Source organism: Lynx canadensis, chromosome A1, assembly GCF_007474595.2.
Source record: "Lynx canadensis isolate LIC74 chromosome A1, mLynCan4.pri.v2, whole genome shotgun sequence".
NCBI classification, from domain to species: domain Eukaryota; kingdom Metazoa; phylum Chordata; class Mammalia; order Carnivora; family Felidae; genus Lynx; species Lynx canadensis.
Window position 1 is genome coordinate 231,162,120 of NC_044303.2, and position 18,425 is coordinate 231,180,544.

The 18,425-nt window shown below is 41.2% G+C and overlaps 1 protein-coding gene across 1 annotated transcript in view; it reads left to right on the forward strand.

The window, feature by feature from the left end:
- The window catches only part of CTNND2 (catenin delta 2), a 946,486-nt gene that overhangs the window by 565,855 nt on the left and 362,206 nt on the right, over nucleotides 1-18,425 (forward strand). The window contains 2 exon segments of the mRNA XM_030332482.1: nucleotides 374-568; nucleotides 11,804-12,059. Of these exon segments, the coding sequence (XP_030188342.1) occupies nucleotides 374-568; nucleotides 11,804-12,059 (451 nt within the window).

The following is an 18,425-nucleotide window of genomic DNA, read 5'->3' on the forward strand; positions in this document are numbered from 1 at the left end:
TTTAAGGTGCAAGGACTATGGGATAAGAAGAGGTTTTTAGGTTCGACTTGTCTGCCTGATTTCTTTAGTAAGGAAGCCAGCCACATTCGTTAGGCTGAGAAAAATGATGTTTCGCTGGCCCTGTTCAGCGTGGATTTATCTCAGAATCATTATCATCCTTATAGGGAGATCAGGTTTGGGAGCAAAGCAAGGCAGCTGGGTGATGCCGATAAGCTGATTAGCTTGACATATTGCTGCCATTTCATGCTATTCATTTGATTTTCTGCAGATTTCACCATTTCTGTGCAAAAAACAAATTCAAATATGTCTTTGATAAAACAAGTTCTGTCTGAATGTTGGTTGGGTCCTAATGTCTCCTGTTCGCTTATTTCAGCTGGGTCCCGGGCCTCGTACAGCAGCCAGCACGGCCACCTGGGCCCGGAACTGCGGGCCCTGCAGTCCCCAGAGCACCACATAGACCCCATCTATGAGGACCGTGTCTATCAGAAGCCCCCTATGAGGAGTCTCAGCCAGAGCCAGGGGGACCCTCTGCCATCAGCACACACGGGCACGTACCGCACGAGCACAGGTGTGTATTCAGCCCCCCCCTGGGTGGTCTGTGCGTAGTAGGCGGCGCGGGGGGGGGGCGGGTACTGCTCGGGAGCTCATCAGAGGTGTGTGTGTGTGTGTATGTGCGTGCACACACCTTCTCATCCTCTCTCCCCACCAGCATTATGACCTGCTTCTACCATTAATGTCTGTGATGATAATGAGAGAAACCAAATACGATTCATTTAGCTACCTGAGTCTCTTTTAAATGAAAGAAGTTTAATGGGGGGTTGTAAGCTTATTTTGTCCAACAGGCGATCTGAAAGAAAACTAATTTTTTGTGTGCCATCGTTAACGTATTTGATGAATTTAAGTACTCCAAGAAAGCATAGTCATTATGCAGGACAGAAAAGGCATATGCCTAATGCTGGTAAGTGTTCTTTGATGATACAGGCTACCTATCTGGCAAGCTGGGGGGAAACCTATTTAGGAAAATGTCGCATTATTTTGTAAGGCAAACTGAGACTTGGCTTCATAGGCGCTATCAGGTTCAGTCATGTGAAATTACCGTGTAAAGGTCAGATATTGACAATTGCATATGATTCAATCAACCCTAGAGCTCTCCTGGACTAAATATATATTTTGAATTGAACACGACCACAGGCTGCACAAAGAAAGGCAAGCATTTTCCAGAGCATGTAGCCATTTGCAAAATAACTGGTTAAATGCCATGCTTAAATGTGCTGGAGAGCATTCATCTAACAATAAAATTGATACAGTTAAGATATTGAGAACTGCCCTTGTTACAAAGCTTCACATTGCTAAGGAAACTTAGAAAATAGTATGCCGCTGGTTTGTGTACAGCAACTGATTTGCGTACAGCAACTGATGACACGCTGCACTTGAACCAAGGCTGAGGCGTGGGAAAACCGAAGCTCTGGTCCAGAACTTGGCACACAGGGCCCTGCACCTTCAGACTATTGTAACTTCCAGTTACCCCAAAGTAGAGCATAGCAATTTTGTTAACTGCATTATGATACTAAATTATACGTTTTGAAATCCAGGCAAGTTAAGTTGCTTTTATGGTCGATTACTGATATTTACATTTCAGTATTTCACTGCACCGTAAGAAGAATGGCACAAAATACTCTTTCTTTTATTTTTGACATCATAAATGCCATCCACCGTTAATAATTCATATCTTGGTTCAGATGAAAAGGAATACCCATTTATTCTTCTGTCGGAGTTCTCTCATTGTCAGCCTGCTAGAACCACTCCTGTGTGAGGCTGGGCTCTTTTAACCATTAGTTGGTTTGCATAATAGTAACTAAGGCAATTTTATTTCCATGCACCCCTTACAAAAGGCAGGGATTACCACCTCTGTGATGTTGAATATGTAATTTGCATAAAAACTGACAACAAAGGGGATTATATGTTGATTCTCTGTCCTGCATTCCTGTGCTCTTTGAATTATCTTTTGTTAATAAACTTCTGGGGGCTTCATAAAAATTTACCTACAATAAGAAAACAATACTTCATTCTACTGTGTCGGATCAAAGACAGGGGAAGATGTTCACACTTAAAACAAAACAAAACTAGTATTTTCTCTGAACTAGGGGTCTGAAAACTCTCGCTCATGGGCCAAATTCAGCTGGCCACCCATTTGATTAGTGCTCCTGAGCTAAAAATCATTATTACATTTTAAATGGTTTATGGTCAAATGATGGATAATATTTTCTGATACGTGGAAGTTCTATGAAATCCAAATTTCAGTGTCTATAAATAAAGTTACTGGAACACAGCCATGCCTATTTGTTCCCGTATCATTTCTAGCTGCTTCCACGCTGTAGCAGCTGACTTGAGTAGTTGTGGTGGAGACCATCTGGTTGGTAAAGCTGACAGTATTTACTTTCTGGCCCTTGGTAGAAAAGTTGGCTGACCCCTGCTCTAAGCCATCAGTGGAGCGCTGTGCTGAATGAACGAACAAGGGTGTCATCCTCCTTAGGAGGGAAGCCAGCAGTGTCCTCTAAATGCATCAAGGAGAAAAACCTGTTTGCCTGAGTGTTCTCAGTAACAGTAATCTCTGCCCTGGCAGAGAGCTGCTGAGGTTGTGACACCCAGATGTCCGAGACCCCAACCCAGCCTGCCCTTTTGAGCTTGAGGCACTTTTGAGGAAATCTGCTGATTTATGCAACAATATTGACATTTCCAGGAGTGCATGGATGGTCTCTTGGGGTGACAGGTGGGGAGAACCCACCTCTCTCCAGCTCCTAAGTATAAAGCCACAGGCTCTATCTCCTCTGCACCTGTGCTCGGGTCACTCCCTGTTTCTACACTTAATTCATTTCATTTCAAATCCTTATACTTTCTTAGCTAACCCTGCAACCCCAGGAACTGTCTCTATTAGCGCCCACATGTTTGGGAAAATGCCTTTAATATGGGTGTATACCCTTTACTTATAAATTGTATACATAGTATACAATATCATTAAATAATATCTAGTAAAAGTCAGGATTACACATTAATATAAAGAAACATTCTAAGATTGTTTTTTCATATCCAGGAGGTTATTTTTTTTTTTGAAAGTTTATTTATTTTGAGGGAGAGGGAGAGGGAAAAATCCCAAGGAGGCTCCGCTCTGTCAGCTCAGAGCCCGACACAGGGCTGGATCCCACGAACCTTGAGATCATGATCTGAGCTGAGATCAAGAGTCCGGACGTTTAACCTAGTGAGCCACCCAGGCACCCCCAGGAGGTCGTATTTCACATCCTGTGTTGCACACACCCCATACTGGAGACTTCTGATGCAGAACTTTGAGAGGTTTCCAGGGCCAGAGCAAATACCCCAATTTCTTGGGACGGTCTTCTAGGGCCTCTTAGACCCAAAGTATTCAGGGGCCACTGACTTTTGGCTCCCATTGTGGCTGAGGTGGTTTGAGCAACCTATCTTAGGTCTCAGCCCTTGGGTGGCAGGGCACTGACTGGTGTTCCTTCAGTTTGACCCCTAAAGCATCTCCAGGGGACACATCAAGGAGGTGGGCCACGGGAATTGAGGGGCACTTGTTGTAGTCAACACTTAGGAATGAAGACAAAGGCACTTGCCTAAAAAACCAGGGAATTACTAGATGGCGCTATAGTAAGAGCAGGTGAGTCCGAATGACAGAAGCATGTAGCAGGTCACTGCTTTCAGAGATCATTCTAAATTCTCTGAACATATTCACAAATCCTCAGAACCACCGCATGAAGGAGGTACTGTTACGATGCTCATTTTACAGAGTACTGAGGCACAGAGCTGTTGAGTAACCTTCCCAAGGTCCCACAGGTTGTATGGAGCCAGTCTTTAAACCTTTGCGCCCAGGCAGTCTTGCTCTGGAAGCTGGCTCTTAACGTTCATCTTGGTTGAAACGGTATTTGTAGGGGCTCCGTTGGTTAAGCGCCCAACTCTTGATTTTGGCCCAGGGCATGATCTCACGGTTTGTGAGTTCAGGCTCCACGTGGAGCTCTCTGCTGTCAGCACAGAGCCGTTTTGGATCCTCTGTCCCCCCTCTTTCTGCCCCTCCCTCGCTTTCTCTCTGTCTCTCTGTCTCTCTCTCTCTCTCAAAAATAAATAAACATTAAAAGAATAAAAAAGAAACTCCATCCTTCTCTCTGTGTGCCTTCTCCAGGTCTCTTTGACTGCTATAATAACCACTCACCCCCGTTATTTACTCTGAAGACTGATTTATTTCTTTATTTTTAATGTTTATTTTTGAGAGAGAGAGAGTGCAATCGAGGGAGTGGCGGGGTGGGGGGCACAGAATCCAAAGCAGGCTGTAGTCTCCAGGCTCTGAGCTGTCAGCACAGACCCCAATGCGGCACCCAAAACCACAAACTATGAGATCATGATCTGAGCCAAAGTCAGACGCTTAACCGACTGGGCCACCCAGGCCACCCCCTTTTTTTGTAACGTTTGAAGGCTGATTTAAATCTCCATTGGAGACACCAACTCCGATGGGGACCTCTCTCTACCTTTGGGTAGGCAAAGAGGTCCTCAAGGCCTTCCCAAACCACAAAGCTACCTGACCCTTCTGTGAGAGAGCCTACACACATGTATTTGTGTACATTTATGAACAGGTTAGGGGTCAGGGTGCTAACGTCCCACTTCTCACCTCCCTCCTGCTCCAGACTGTGGAAGGTGAAACTTAGACAAACAAGGTTCACGACTCGACACTGGAAATCAGTGGGATGTTACTCAGCTGGTGGATACTCTGTCAGGGCTGTGCCAGGAGGCACGGTGTGAAGAGGGTCTTGTGCCCCTGCCCCCGCACGCTCATGCGCCCCGGCCATTGTAAGACAAGAACTGCAGACCTTTGCCCCACCCGGTTCCGGCATAAGGGAGCAGGTTCTGAGGACGGCCCACTGGCCTCCCTGGCCCCAGATGTGCTCTTGGTAGGAAGGCAGACAGAAAGTAGAGCAGCACGCCCTCACGCCTGAGGACGGGATTGAGATAGAAGCCAGCAGTGTGGCCCCAGAGATCTCGCCGCCTAAGAGAAGGCAAAAGGGTCACTTCCTGAATCAGCACTGGTGTCTGCTGAACGGAAAGCATCCTCTTGCCAGACGTGACAGCCACTCATTCCTTGTAGAGCCAGGAAATGAGAGGGGCCACCATCGATGTTCTCTCCCTGTGCAGGGAGGCGGAATGGTGTGATCTGCGGCCGAAAAGGCAGGCCAGTGAGTCTGATGGCAGCGCGAATATCCCCACCTGCTTTTACAGGACATCAACCCAGTGTCTGAAGCTTTACTTCTTGCGTGATGAAAATTTAAAGAGGCACACTTTTAACTTGGATGTCTGTTTAAATAAAACATACCTTTCATCTGGGATAAGGCTTGTCAAAACCAGAGCTTATATAATAAGAAGTACAGCCAGGCAGGGACGATGCGATCTTCATGGATTTGCTTATGATAAAGTCTATTAAGCAGAAACTAAGTAGCACGAATTTTTATTTCAAACTCAAACATACCAGTAACCGTCAACTTAGGAGTCATTTGATTAACACAAATGCTTGACTCTGACACTCCCCCCTATCCGGCCCTCCAAATGCATCTTTCTAAACTAATGAAAATGGCCAATGTCTGCCGTGATGAATGTCGCATGAATTTACTTTGGGATAAATGCGTTTCTCAGTGAGTGGAGAAAACAAGCTTTCTGTGATGAATGTGTCAGCTTGTAATAAAAAATGAGTTATCATAGGTATGTTGCGAGGATAAAATCTGCTAACTATCTCTATGAGGTTGACAAATACTAAAACATGAAAAGAAAAAAAGAATGGGATGAAAATATTTGCACGTGTGGAGAAAGTACTTTGAAAGAACTTAAAATTCTCCACAATAATGGCCACTGCTCAATAAAGGTATAGAGGCATTTCACAGCACCTTCATATTCATACAACTTTATTACTATTATTCACTAACAGGTAAATAACATCTTCAATTAGAATCATCATTGGAGTCCACAAAAACGTGGCATATTAGCGCTTTATTACTTCTTAAATGCTGTTACTTCAAACTGTAAAAGTGATTGCTTTCCATTAGAGCAAGTCAAATTAGATCCTTCATAACATCTTGGTTATTTTTTTTTTTAAGTCTAGAAAGTCAGGGGCACGTTATTACCCTATTGGAAATTTTAATGAACCTGGTGATGAATATCCTCTAAAAATGGAGAAGGGCTTCCAGAAGCTTACCTGTATCAAACCACCTAAAGAGATGTGAATAAAAAGTGTAACTGAGCTCAGCTGAGGGAAGGCAGAGTGTTGGCTAGTAAGAACAGTTTTTTGGTAAAATCCAGAAACATCAACACCCGCACCATAATAATGATTCTATTACTAGTAAAACCCCTGCATTAATGCCCCTCCCCACGAAGGCAGTGATACCTGAAGTTAAAAGATTATGTTCATGATGAGCCCTGAGTAATGTATAGCATTGTTGAATCGCTGTTTTGTACACCTGAAACCAACGTAACATTCAGTGTGAACTGTACTGGAATTAAAATGAGGGGGGGGGGAAGATTACATTAAATTTACCCAGGAATATTTTCCCATTGAGTTTAGCACAGATCAGCCTGTGTAGAGTGCAGAAAATGGGAAGGCCTTTACAGTTGAGTTCTAGATAATAATACTGCCGGGAATATAGCAGATTGAGTGCTAAAAGCTCCTTGTCCCTAAAATAACAGAGTCGAATTCTCTTTAAGAGAGTTCATGGCCACGTTCTTGGACCTGATGGCACCTAAGCTATCTTTATTTTCTGAGATTGCACAGGGAATAGTATTTAATTATTGTGTTCCTATTTTGTATTTAATTAGGGTAAATGTAGTTTATGTTTTCATATTTCTGTAAATGCAAATATACAGAAAAACAAAGAGAATTAAAAAAAACAAAAATAAAGGTTTTTCTTCTTTTGTTGAACCGCACTTTTTATTCCCCCTGCAACCAAATCTCTTCTTGTGCCAGATTCTTATATTTTATTCTGTATTTTTTTTTTATGGTCAGTAAATAACGGATGTGACCATTTATCATCATCCAAGTAGAATGTCTGGCTGATGAAAAAGGATCCCTCCTCCCCCATTTCCAGCAAATATCACACATAAAACATCTTTCCCCCTTTTGTACAGTAGACCTTTATTTGTGTAGCTCTGAAGAAAACAGGTAATTTCGTGAACGGTGTAGAAGTCAGGTGAAGTATCAAGTCAGCTGCTGAAGAGGCTGCTTTTAAAATCTCCCCAAAGGTACCAGCGACATGGCTCGCTGAGCTCTGAGAGCTCATTGAGGGGAGAAGGGGCCGTTTGCGGGGCAGGTGAGGAGAGAGGGGAGTGTTGGACACGCTGACGGGGAGCCTTCCACTTCAGATGTTTGCCCTGGAAGGTTCCATTGAATAGAGCCCTCCTGCAAGGCAGGTGACGTGGTCCGCCGAGCTCTAAAGCTCAAATAAGAGAAAATGTGTGATGGGACAGAAATGCAGGCAACGTGTTAAAGGAGAAAGTCTTTAAGGGTGTGACCAGTGTCCGCTGATCCACACTAATGGGGGGCCATGGTTTGCATGTGCCACGCTGAGTCTGAACAGGTAGGGCACAAAGGGGGAATTTAATTTGTGATGCCGAAGTCATTTTTCCATGTCGTGCTTAAAGAAATACGAGGCATCGCGTTGTTACACTACTGATGGCTAGTTTGAGATCTATTTGAGCCTCACACGTTTTCTTCAAGACAGACGGTTGCATGACCCACACTTTAAAAGAGTGTATTTTTCTCCCCGTCCGTATTCCATGTTGCATTATTTTCTTTGCACTGATTAGTCTCTTTTTTTTCTCATTTCGGCAGTACCAACTTGAATTCTCATTTTATACTTTGAAATTCCCATCAGGCATCCTATTTATTCTGACCTAAAAGTTTAAACTGTGGATTCAGGAAACTTCTGAAATGTCATTTATCAAATGCCACACATGCGATTATGATTTTCTAATAAGATCTCTCTGGAAGTTGTTCACCCATCTTAGATTTCAGAGTCTGCCCTCTTTTTTCGAATTATAGTGGTATTAGTGATTAAACTAAGACTCAAAACACTTTGAGTGGTGCCTGGGTGATTCAGTCGGTTAAGTGTCCAACTTCCGCTCAGGTCATGATCTCATGGTTTGTGAGTTCGAGTCCCGCATCGAGCTCTACGCTGCCAGTGCAGAAGCCTGTTTCCGATTCTGTGTCTCCCTCTCTCTTTGCCCCTTCCCTGCTCACACTCTATCTTCAAAAGAAATAAACATTAAAAAAAACTTTGAAATAAAATTAAGGTAACTATGAGTATCCCTATTCTTTGATTTTTATAGACATGAACAAAGTTAGGTTTTTTTTCTATGTGAAGAATTTTTCCCGATATTTTTCTGCATATCTCAATAAATTCAATTTGATGAGAAATGATCTAAATTAACACACGAACTTTTACCAATTTTTACTATGATATTCATGTTAATTCCTATTGTAAACCTGTCTATCCTCTACGCCTTTAGTAGACATTTCCCTTCATTTTAAGCCTCTCATAAATTTTCTTACCATGAAGCTAATTCAGTAACACACATTTTGAAGTTTAAAATCTGGTCCAGTTGCAGCGGTGGTTGTGAGAATAAACTCTGGAGGCAGGGTGCAAGGACTTGATCCCTTCACTGCTAGATACCAGGCAGACTCAGGCAAGTTACGTAATCTCTCTGTGCCTCAGTTTCCCATCTGTAACGTGAGAGTGATGTGTTCAGTCTCTTATAGGGTCTTAGCAGAGAGAAAGCCCTTGCGGGAGCTCTGGAGCCTGATACCCAGTGGCAAGTGTCTCCCCCACCCCCCCACCCCCCCAGTGCAGTGGGTACAATTTCCTTGTCGAGCATCAGTTGATTTCAACATTGTTAATGGTAGACATAGCAATAGCTCACTTGTTTCACAGTTCCTACATATGGGATGTTTAACACCCTTCATGTCTTTAAAGCAAATAATGATCCCATGAGGCCATCTTGTTCTCTTCGTGCCACAGTCAGGAAGGTGGAGCTTAACAAGCTCAGTAACTCCCTCGTCTCATACCCAGAATTGGCCAGAAGGCCTGGATAGGAACCCACTTGTCTAACTTCAGAAGCCAGGCTCTGAATGAATTCCCTGCCCCTGACCCCAAACAGGCCAAAGTGAAGTACAAATATGAGCCTGACAATATTCGTACATCTGCCTCTGCCTTCTCTTCCTCCTGGAGCACTGGAGCTATTCCTGTTTCTGCTTAATTAACTGCACTTCACACCCTGTTTTCACGTTTGAAGCCAGTGTCCTTACAGTCTTTGCTGCTGCAAGTGTTTTTTTTGTTTTGTTTTTTTTTTTAAAACCCTCTCGTGATATTGTCTTTCAATTTAAAGTCCCTGGAGAGTGTTTGGCATGGTTAGGTCGCTCACCTTACTATTACTACTTTTTTAACAAGCATGTTTTTGTTTTTGTTTTTGTTTTTTTAGATTTCTGTATGATTTCCTGATCTCTGCCATATTGTCCTTCTTTCCTGTTAATCACTGTACTTACTGCATTAGCTATTAACACTTTGGAATAGAAAAGGATATATTTTCTGGTATTAGTAACCATTTTCAGCAAGCTTGAATGTAGATATTACTTTCCTGAAGGGGGAAAAAATGAATTTATCTGAAAAATGTCAGGTGTATTTAGTTTTCTGCTTTTGCCCTGGATTTGCTGGCTATCCTGTCACAACTCTTCTAGAAAATGAAATTTTGTTTGCCTCTGTACATTTGTTCTTCTAAAAGCAAGGTTAGGCCTGGCCTAAATCTTAAACCCCCGCCATCGTGATATAAAACGCGTTGTTCATACGTTATTAAAACATGAATTCTAATTACACATGTTTGTAAGCTTGCGAGAAAATAGAACTCTTCCAGAAATTGCGTAAAGACATAAGACAGATTTCCTGGTTCTGAACTTAATGTTCATTAGTCTAAACTGGTCATTTTGAAACAAGCCATCAGGACAGTCTTCATCATTTCAAAGACCGCTCCTCAGAGTATACATACAATTTTTGTTTAGGAAGTTTTTCTTAAATGTGTTTCTACTTTTCACCATGCCTCAGTGGCTGTTCTCCTAATTTTGATTATTGAAGGATGAAATATTATAATTCATTGGAAATGAGAAGCCCTGAACTCTTTTTTAATGTTTCTTGTTTAAGTTTATTTATTTATTTTGAGAGAGAGAGCACAAATGGGGAGGGGAGAGAGAGAGAGAGGGAGAGAGAATTCCAAGCACACTCCACGTTGTCAGCACAGACCCAATGCGAGGCTCGAACCCAGGAACTGTGAGATCATGACCTGAGCTGAAGTAGGATGCTTAACTGACTGAGCCACCCAGGCGCCCTGAGAAGCCCTGAACTCTTAATTAAAACTCAGTTCTCAGCATTAGAATGTTTTCCTCCAGTTCACTTTATAACTTTTTTGTCATTTGGCACAATTTCCTTAACTTCTTTTCATAATTGTTTGCTCAATGTGACATAATTTTTTGGGTGTTTGATTTGGCATATGTCCTGTAATGCGAGAGAGGACAAAATAAACTCTCTGTCACCTACTAATAAGCACTCAGTAGTCAGAGTTGAGGGGTATTGTTTATAATTGAAATCCTACTCCTTAGAGCCTGGATACTTCTGGATACAAATGGTTGTATCCAGACACTGGCTGTTTTTTGGATATCTTCTGATCTGCAATGCCAGTAAAGAAATTGTACTGTCTACGGCTGATCATGGCTGATCATGGCTGTTGCAACAGTTAATGACTGGTCCCATTCTGTTAACATGAAAGATGCTGTTTGCATTGTATTTGGTCATTAAACCTTAGACGTCAAATATTTTTGAGAACCAGATAAAAACAATGCCATGCAATGGACTGACAAGAATCCACGAAGGAAGCATAATTGAAATTCAGTTTGGGACTAGTCAAACTGACATTAATAACTGGTGGAGACTCTTCCCAGAACAACGTAGGCGTTTCGAAAAGATGCAGGTGCTTCTGGAGAAGCCAGGTCGGCTCGTTATTTTGTCTGGGTTGCAGTTGGGCACCTCCTCCCACCTGCCTACCCTTCCCCGAATTTACTTGCTACTGTGACAGCTTTAGTTGAAGAAGAGGCATATGGAAATCTTTGGGGAATTGCTTGCTTTCCAGGAGCTAGAGCAGTCCTGTGTTTACTGCTCTAGGACTAATTGTGGAAATAGGAGCCCTGCCCCACCCTACCTCCCCACCCCCAGGCCCGCAGTTTCTTTCTTTTATTTAGGAAAATTCGCGACATTACTAAGTTTGCCTTATACTCTTAATAAAATTAATGTGACATCACCTGAACACTTCCTGAATCTTCTCAACTTGAACAATAAAGAACTACCAGTCCATGATGCCTTATAAATGGTCCCTATGCATCCTCTGCGTTTGGGTTCTACACAGACTTTATTTTCCTTTGAGATGAACAAAACTTCTCTTGGGGATTGGGAAGCCATCAACACACAACTGATGCATTTCCCACCCACCCCCATCGCCGAAAGGTTTATTTCGGAGATAGCATGCTAATGATCATTTTAGTGGATGACATTGAATGTATTGGTTCAAATATGACAGATTATTTTTTTTATTCTTCCAAACCCCCCCCTTTTTTTTTCTTATGTGTGTAATTTCCCCCCGCCCCCTGCCTTAGACCTGGTTAACCGTTTCTGTGAGCAGGTCCTCAATTTTTTGCTTTGTCCCTACTTTCCTGTCCTAGCCCCATCTTCCCCCGGTGTCGACTCCGTCCCCTTGCAGCGCACAGGCAGCCAGCATGGCCCGCAGAACGCCGCCGCGGCCACCTTCCAGAGGGCCAGCTACGCCGCGGGCCCAGCCTCCAATTACGCAGACCCCTACCGACAGCTGCAGTACTGTCCCTCTGTGGAGTCTCCGTACAGCAAATCCGGCCCCGCCCTCCCGCCCGAAGGCACCTTGGCCAGGTCCCCGTCCATCGATAGCATTCAGAAAGATCCCAGGTGGGTACAAATCCTTTTCTTTTCCCGACCGCGATGTCTAAAGAGGTTTTCCAAGCAGGCGTCCTTAAGACATTGTTCCATGCATGTCCCACCATCGCGCTCGTGTTCCTGGCTGAGTATGAAAGGGTTGGCTTGGGGCTGGGTTTTATAATCTTGCGTTTGATTTGGAATACGGGTATTGATCATGTGTCTCTGTCTAGTATCTTTTGGGGTTCAACAGCAAATAATAACCTCTCCAATAAGATACGAAACAGCTCTCTTTCGTGCAACAGAAATTGAGGAGTTGGGGATTCAGTGGTTCGACTTCAGGTATCCCAGTCTAAGCGCCTTCTTGTCTCAGTGGAACCATGTTTGGTCACTGCGTACCCATGTTTCTGTATTCATGCCTTCCGGGTTATACCCAGAATTGAAAATTTAGAAAATCCAATTACCTTTATTTTTCTGTGTCCAAAAATAAACATTAGGTTGACATTGTTTGGGCGTCGATAAAAACTTGGGTGTAATATCAGAGAAATTCTTATTACTGAGTGGTGTTTCTTTCTTGCTTCCTTTTTTTCCAGCAGTGGTGAGATATTTAGTGGTGCTCTACTTCTGAAGTTTAGAATTGGTTTAGTGATGTTTTATTCATAGCCATTTGATTTATGCTGATAGAGTCCCATAAATATATATCTGCATCTGTGAATACTATAGATATGTCAGATTTCTGGTATTTCTTTATAGCAGGGCATATCACTTGGCTCTGGTAAGTGTACTTAAAATTCGTCTCAAGGAATTTTCTCTGATAGAGCACACAAGTGCATATGTACTGTATTGAGGAGTTCCATAGATTCTTTTGTGGGAAAGAAATCGCTTCTACAAACATAAAAGGAATAATGGGACCATTTCATAGTATTTTTTGAGACAGCTCCTTTAGCACAATTCAGACTGGCTTTGAGGGTCCATGTTGAATATTGTATTTGATGGAGGCTCCATGATAAAAATAAATTGTAATAAATGCTCATTGTTAACTACTAGAAATAAGAAGTATGCTGACATTACATCGTACAGTGTCTGCTTATCCAGATCTTCAGTTTCAAAGGTCCTGAAATCTGCCCCAAGTCCTTAAGTACTTTCGCTGGCGTGGGTAAAATGTTCTTCAGATAACACCTCAGCACTCTCTTAAGTATTTGCTCTTGACGTGCTACTGAAAACATACAGAAATAGAAGAGTAGTAAACTCTTAGGAAACGGTAAATAGAAAAATACATCATTGAATTGGCATTGCTTTATTTAGCACCATATATTTAAATGAGGGTAAACATTTTATCTCCATTGGAAAGGTTTTAAATTTTCATATTAGGAAAAGTTGGCTTAGCAAGAAACCAAATGTACTTGTTTCTCTAGCCACAGCCTAGCCTCTTTATTTTATGCTGTATATTAAATGCATTTGATTTTATTAAATGGTGTATCCTTTCTATTTTTTATTTGTCATTTTTACGACCTTTTTTTTTCTTCTTTCAGTGTATTGCCATGGCTCTCTTACCTTTCTAAGTTACGGATTGTGTCACCAATATTTACTGCATGCCCACTATAAACCAAAAAAGGGAAACACCAATAAGCAGTGTTAATCATAAATAAGACAGTATTGGCTATTAATTTTGTGTATGTGTAAAATTTATGTGTAAGCCATTGTGTCATATGAATTACAAATTCGCCGTTACTTTCAAGAGTGCCAGTCGTTAGCCCTTAACTATGTGTTAAATCTGAAAAAAAAAAAAAAAAAAAAAAGCATTCCACCATCCTCAGCTCGGATATACAACAAAACAGAACCATATCTAGAACCAGAACTAGATTGTCATGGCTTAGTTAATACAAAAGGAACTAATAATCTGGCATCATCCAAAAACGGATAGAGCTTACAATACAGTAATGCCTTTCTTGTAGAGTTTTCTTTAAAAAAGGGAACATGTCACAGTGTTCAGATTTAACTGACAGACGTCTCAAATCTAAAATTCAAGTCCAAATTACGATGATTCTCCTATGATGAGATTTTTGCATCTTCCTTTGAATAATAAACTTTGATTGTTATCAGGTGAATTTTACTCGAACTAATAGGTTTAACTTCCAGGGTTCAGAATTGTTTATTTTGGCACTGTGACCCATGATTTAAAGCTTTTCGGTCCTTAAACTTTTTTCAAGCTTTTATACGTACATTTTTAAAGAGAATTTTTTTAACATTTTATTTATCATTAAAATACCAGACCATGTAAGTCTCTACTGTTCCCAACATATGTTTACAGCACGTTACAATTCTCAAAGCACTTTCACTTACATCTTTGATGTAATTCTCCTTTGTGGAAGGAAACTGATAGGTTTAGTGCTTTGAATAAATGGAGAATTAGAGTGTTAAATGACATTGCAGATCACATTGCTGGCAGGTGGGTACATGGGCTAGAATCCATACTTTTAGGACTCGGAAGCACGTGTTGGCATGAACATCTTAATTTTTTCATAAAAAAGGAAAAGGAAAGAATATACTCCTGTCTTTTATGATTATTTTCAGAGGGTGATTGAATGGTAGTTCCTGGTGTTTGGGTGTAGGAGTTTGGAATGATGAAAGAAGTGATAGAAATTACGGAGATCGGTCTCCTTGCTCTGCTGATTGCTAACTGGATATGTGGTCTTTGTTTTATTTATTTTTATTTTTTTGGCTTTCTTTTCTTTTCTAATACCTGCCTTATGTATCTTACTGCAGACCAGGGTATTTTTCTGTGGAAGAGTTTTAGTATTATTTATTTATTTATTTTCTGAGAAAGAGCAAGTAGGGGAGGGTCAGAGAGAGAGAGAGGGAGAGACAGAGAGAGAGAGGACCCCAAGCTGGTTCTGTGCTGTCAGAGCAGAGCCCTATGTGGGGCTCTGTTCCACAAACCAGTGAGTTCATGACTTGAGCCAAAATCAAGGGTCAGACGCTTAACGGACTAAGCCACCCATGTGCTCCTGAGTTTCAGTATTATTCAGTGAGAAGCTTTCCAGAAAATAGTGTACCTTAAAATAAGAATTTGAAATCAAGATAGCTCTAATTCAGTCATTAGACTTGAAACCAGAGACTCAGCTCTTAATTCCTCTGAACCACAGCATGCAAAAAATTGGTTCTGAAGGCTTGCATTTTTCTCACATGCTGGCTCCGTCGTATATGGAGGCAAAACTTTGGTCTTTTTACTTTTGACTGCCCCCGTGATGTACGCCAACAAAGAATGCACAGAAACCTTTTTTATACAGAGAGATGATAAAATCTAATTTCCTTTTTAGAGTCAGCAACCCCTGAGAAGATTTACATCCACATGTTTTTGTTTTCTAAGAAGTTTTTATTTTTTTTATTTTTTATTTTTTTAATTTTTTTCTTTTTTCAACGTTTATTTATTTTTGGGACAGAGAGAGACAGAGCATGAACGGGGGAGGGGCAGAGAGAGAGGGAGACACAGAATAGGAAACAGGCTCCAGGCTCTGAGCCATCAGCCCAGAGCCTGACGCGGGGCTCGAACTCCCGGACCGCGAGATCGTGACCTGGCTGAAGTCGGACGTTTAACCGACTGCGCCACCCAGGCGCCCCAGAAGTTTTTATTTTTTAATTGCATGTGTGAATCTCTTAAGGATTGTTAACATGGCTAATATATTTTCAGTGCCCTCCAAATTCTGAATTTTATACACTGTTGTTTTCAAACACATAGGTCAAATATAAATCTTAACATCAAATAATATGAAAGAGGTTTTAGTGATGTTGGGAGTGATAAGTCATAGCATCCTTATTTTAAAAATCTGATTGATGAAATAACTAGAACAACATAACGTAAGACTGGCGTACCTGTGTGTACTAAAAGTGCTATAAATGTTCTTATCCATAAAAGGAAACTAATGGCTTAGCCATTTCCTGTCATAACTTAGCGTGTAGGTTGTAGTAGGAATAACATCTTTTAATCTTGTTGATGAATCCCTTTTCAAGATATTGTAATTCGTGATGTGCACAATCTCCAGCAATTTTTCAAACATGTTAAAAGAATCTCACTTATTATAAACCTGGTTTAAACTTAAACGCTGTCTTCTTTTTGTTACTCAACATAACAGAAATAAATACAATGGCACATCTTTAATGCTGACTTTGGGCCCAGATTTGCACCTGCCTTCTAGTTGGTTCTATGAGACTTCTATTCCATAGAGTTCCTTTGTTTCAAGCCACAATTTTTGAACAATAATAAAAAAATATTCATTTTTCTAAGGAATCCTAAGGAATTTCCTACTGCATTTCTACTATGTTTTATCTATTTTAGGAAGCGATTAAAGTTATTTTACTATTGGATGTTATATTAGCAAATATTATTTAGTAATGCTGCTTATAAATATCTTATCAGTAGGTAAACCTAGGTTAAGAATGTTTTCCAAAGGCTGTTTCTTCATTGCCCACTACAAAACCACATGTACGGCAGACAGTGAATGAATGAATACTCAGGAAACAAAATATACTACAACAATGCTTTTTAAAAGGTGAAGATTTGAAAAATAATTTTCAGTTCTTTAGTAACGTTTAAGACACTATTACGTAACTTACATGACATGGCTGAAGTGCTTATAGTGAACACAGTTACATGGTATTCTTCACTGTCCTGTTCCCTTAGATGGTGGGATCTCTGGGGAGCTTGGTTTTCACTTCAGATGCTCAATAATCATTTATTTAACTGCGGCAAAATACGGCATTCACAATTTACGGACCATCTGAATGTGAAGAGCGTTTGGAAGTCACTTATTCAGTTCGGCTAAAAGGAAGCCTAACAGTTGGCATTCAGTCTCTACTTGAATGCCTCTAAGCCACGGGCCACTCACCATCTCCTGAAAGCATTTTATTAATTCTTCGAGTAATTCAAGCCTATAAACTAATTTATAGTGATACAAAACCTGCACCTCTTGTAAGTTCATCCCTTGACCTTGTTCCTGACCTTTGAAATCACATGAGATCATGCCTATCCTCCTTCCCAAGGCCAGCCCTCGAAGACACTTACACCACCTCCCCAATGCCCGGGGCTTCTGTCTCTGTGCTGGCTGCGTCCCTTCCCTGAGCTGTGGTTTCCGGGGCTCTCCTCTGGGAGCCCTGCAGTGTCCTTTCCGGTCGTCTCCTGCATCACCAGAAGCGCGGGAAGGGAGCAAGCGTTACCTTCGGGCAACCTGGGGTCACAGTAGGTTTTCTTGCGAGTAAGATGAGAATGTTTGTGACAGTGATGATGATAACGATGGTAATTTAAAAAATGAACTAAAGTAATATATTTTGTACTCGGTGGTAAACTTTTTTGGGATTTTTATTTTATTTTTATCTTATTTCAATTTACTTGTTCAAGCTTTCATTTGAATTTCAGTACAGTTAACATGTAGACCGTAGTATTAGTTTTAGGTGACCAATATAGTGATTCAGCACTTACGTACATTGCCCAGTGCTCATCACAGCAAGTGCCCTCCTCCGTCCCCATCACCTATTTCACCCATCCCCTGACCCCCTCCCCACTGGGAACCAACACTTTGTTCTCTATAGTTAAGAGTCTGTTTCTTGGTTTGTCTTTCTCTCTCTCTTTTTGCCCTTTGCTCATTTGGTTTGTTCCTTAAGTTCCACACATGAGTGAACTAATAGGGTATTTGCCTTTCCCTGACTTATTCACGTAGCATAACGCTCTCTAGCTCTATCCGTGTCATCACAAAAGGCAAAAATTTCATTCTTTTTCATGGCTGAGTAATATTCCGTTGTATATATGTACCACAACTTCTTTATCCAGTCATTAATCGATGGACACTTGGGCTATTTCCATAATTTGGCTATCATAGATAATGCTGCAATAAACATCAGGGTGCATGTATCCCTTTGAATTAGTATTTTTGTATTCTTTAGATAAATACCTAGGAGTGTGATTACTGGATCATAGGGTAGTCCTATTTTTAACTTTTTAGGAACTGCCGTACTGTTTTCCGGAGTGGCTGCACCAGATTGCATTCCCAGCAACAATGCAAGATGGTTTCCCTTTCTCCACATCCTTGCCAACACCTGTTGTTTCCTGAGTTATTCATTTTAGCCATTCTGACAGATGTGAGGTGGTATCTCATGGTTTTCATTTGTCTTTCCCTGATGGTGAGTGATGTTGAACATCTTTTCATGTGTCTTTTGACCATGTGGATGTCTTCTTTGGAGAAATGTCTGTTCATGTCTTCTGCCCATTTTATAATTGGATTATTCAGTTTTAGGGGGTTGAGTTTTATAAGTTCTTTATAGATTTCAGGTACTAACCCTTTATCAGATATGCCGTTTGCAAATATCTTCTCTAATGCAGTAGGTTGCCTTTTATTTTCGCTGATT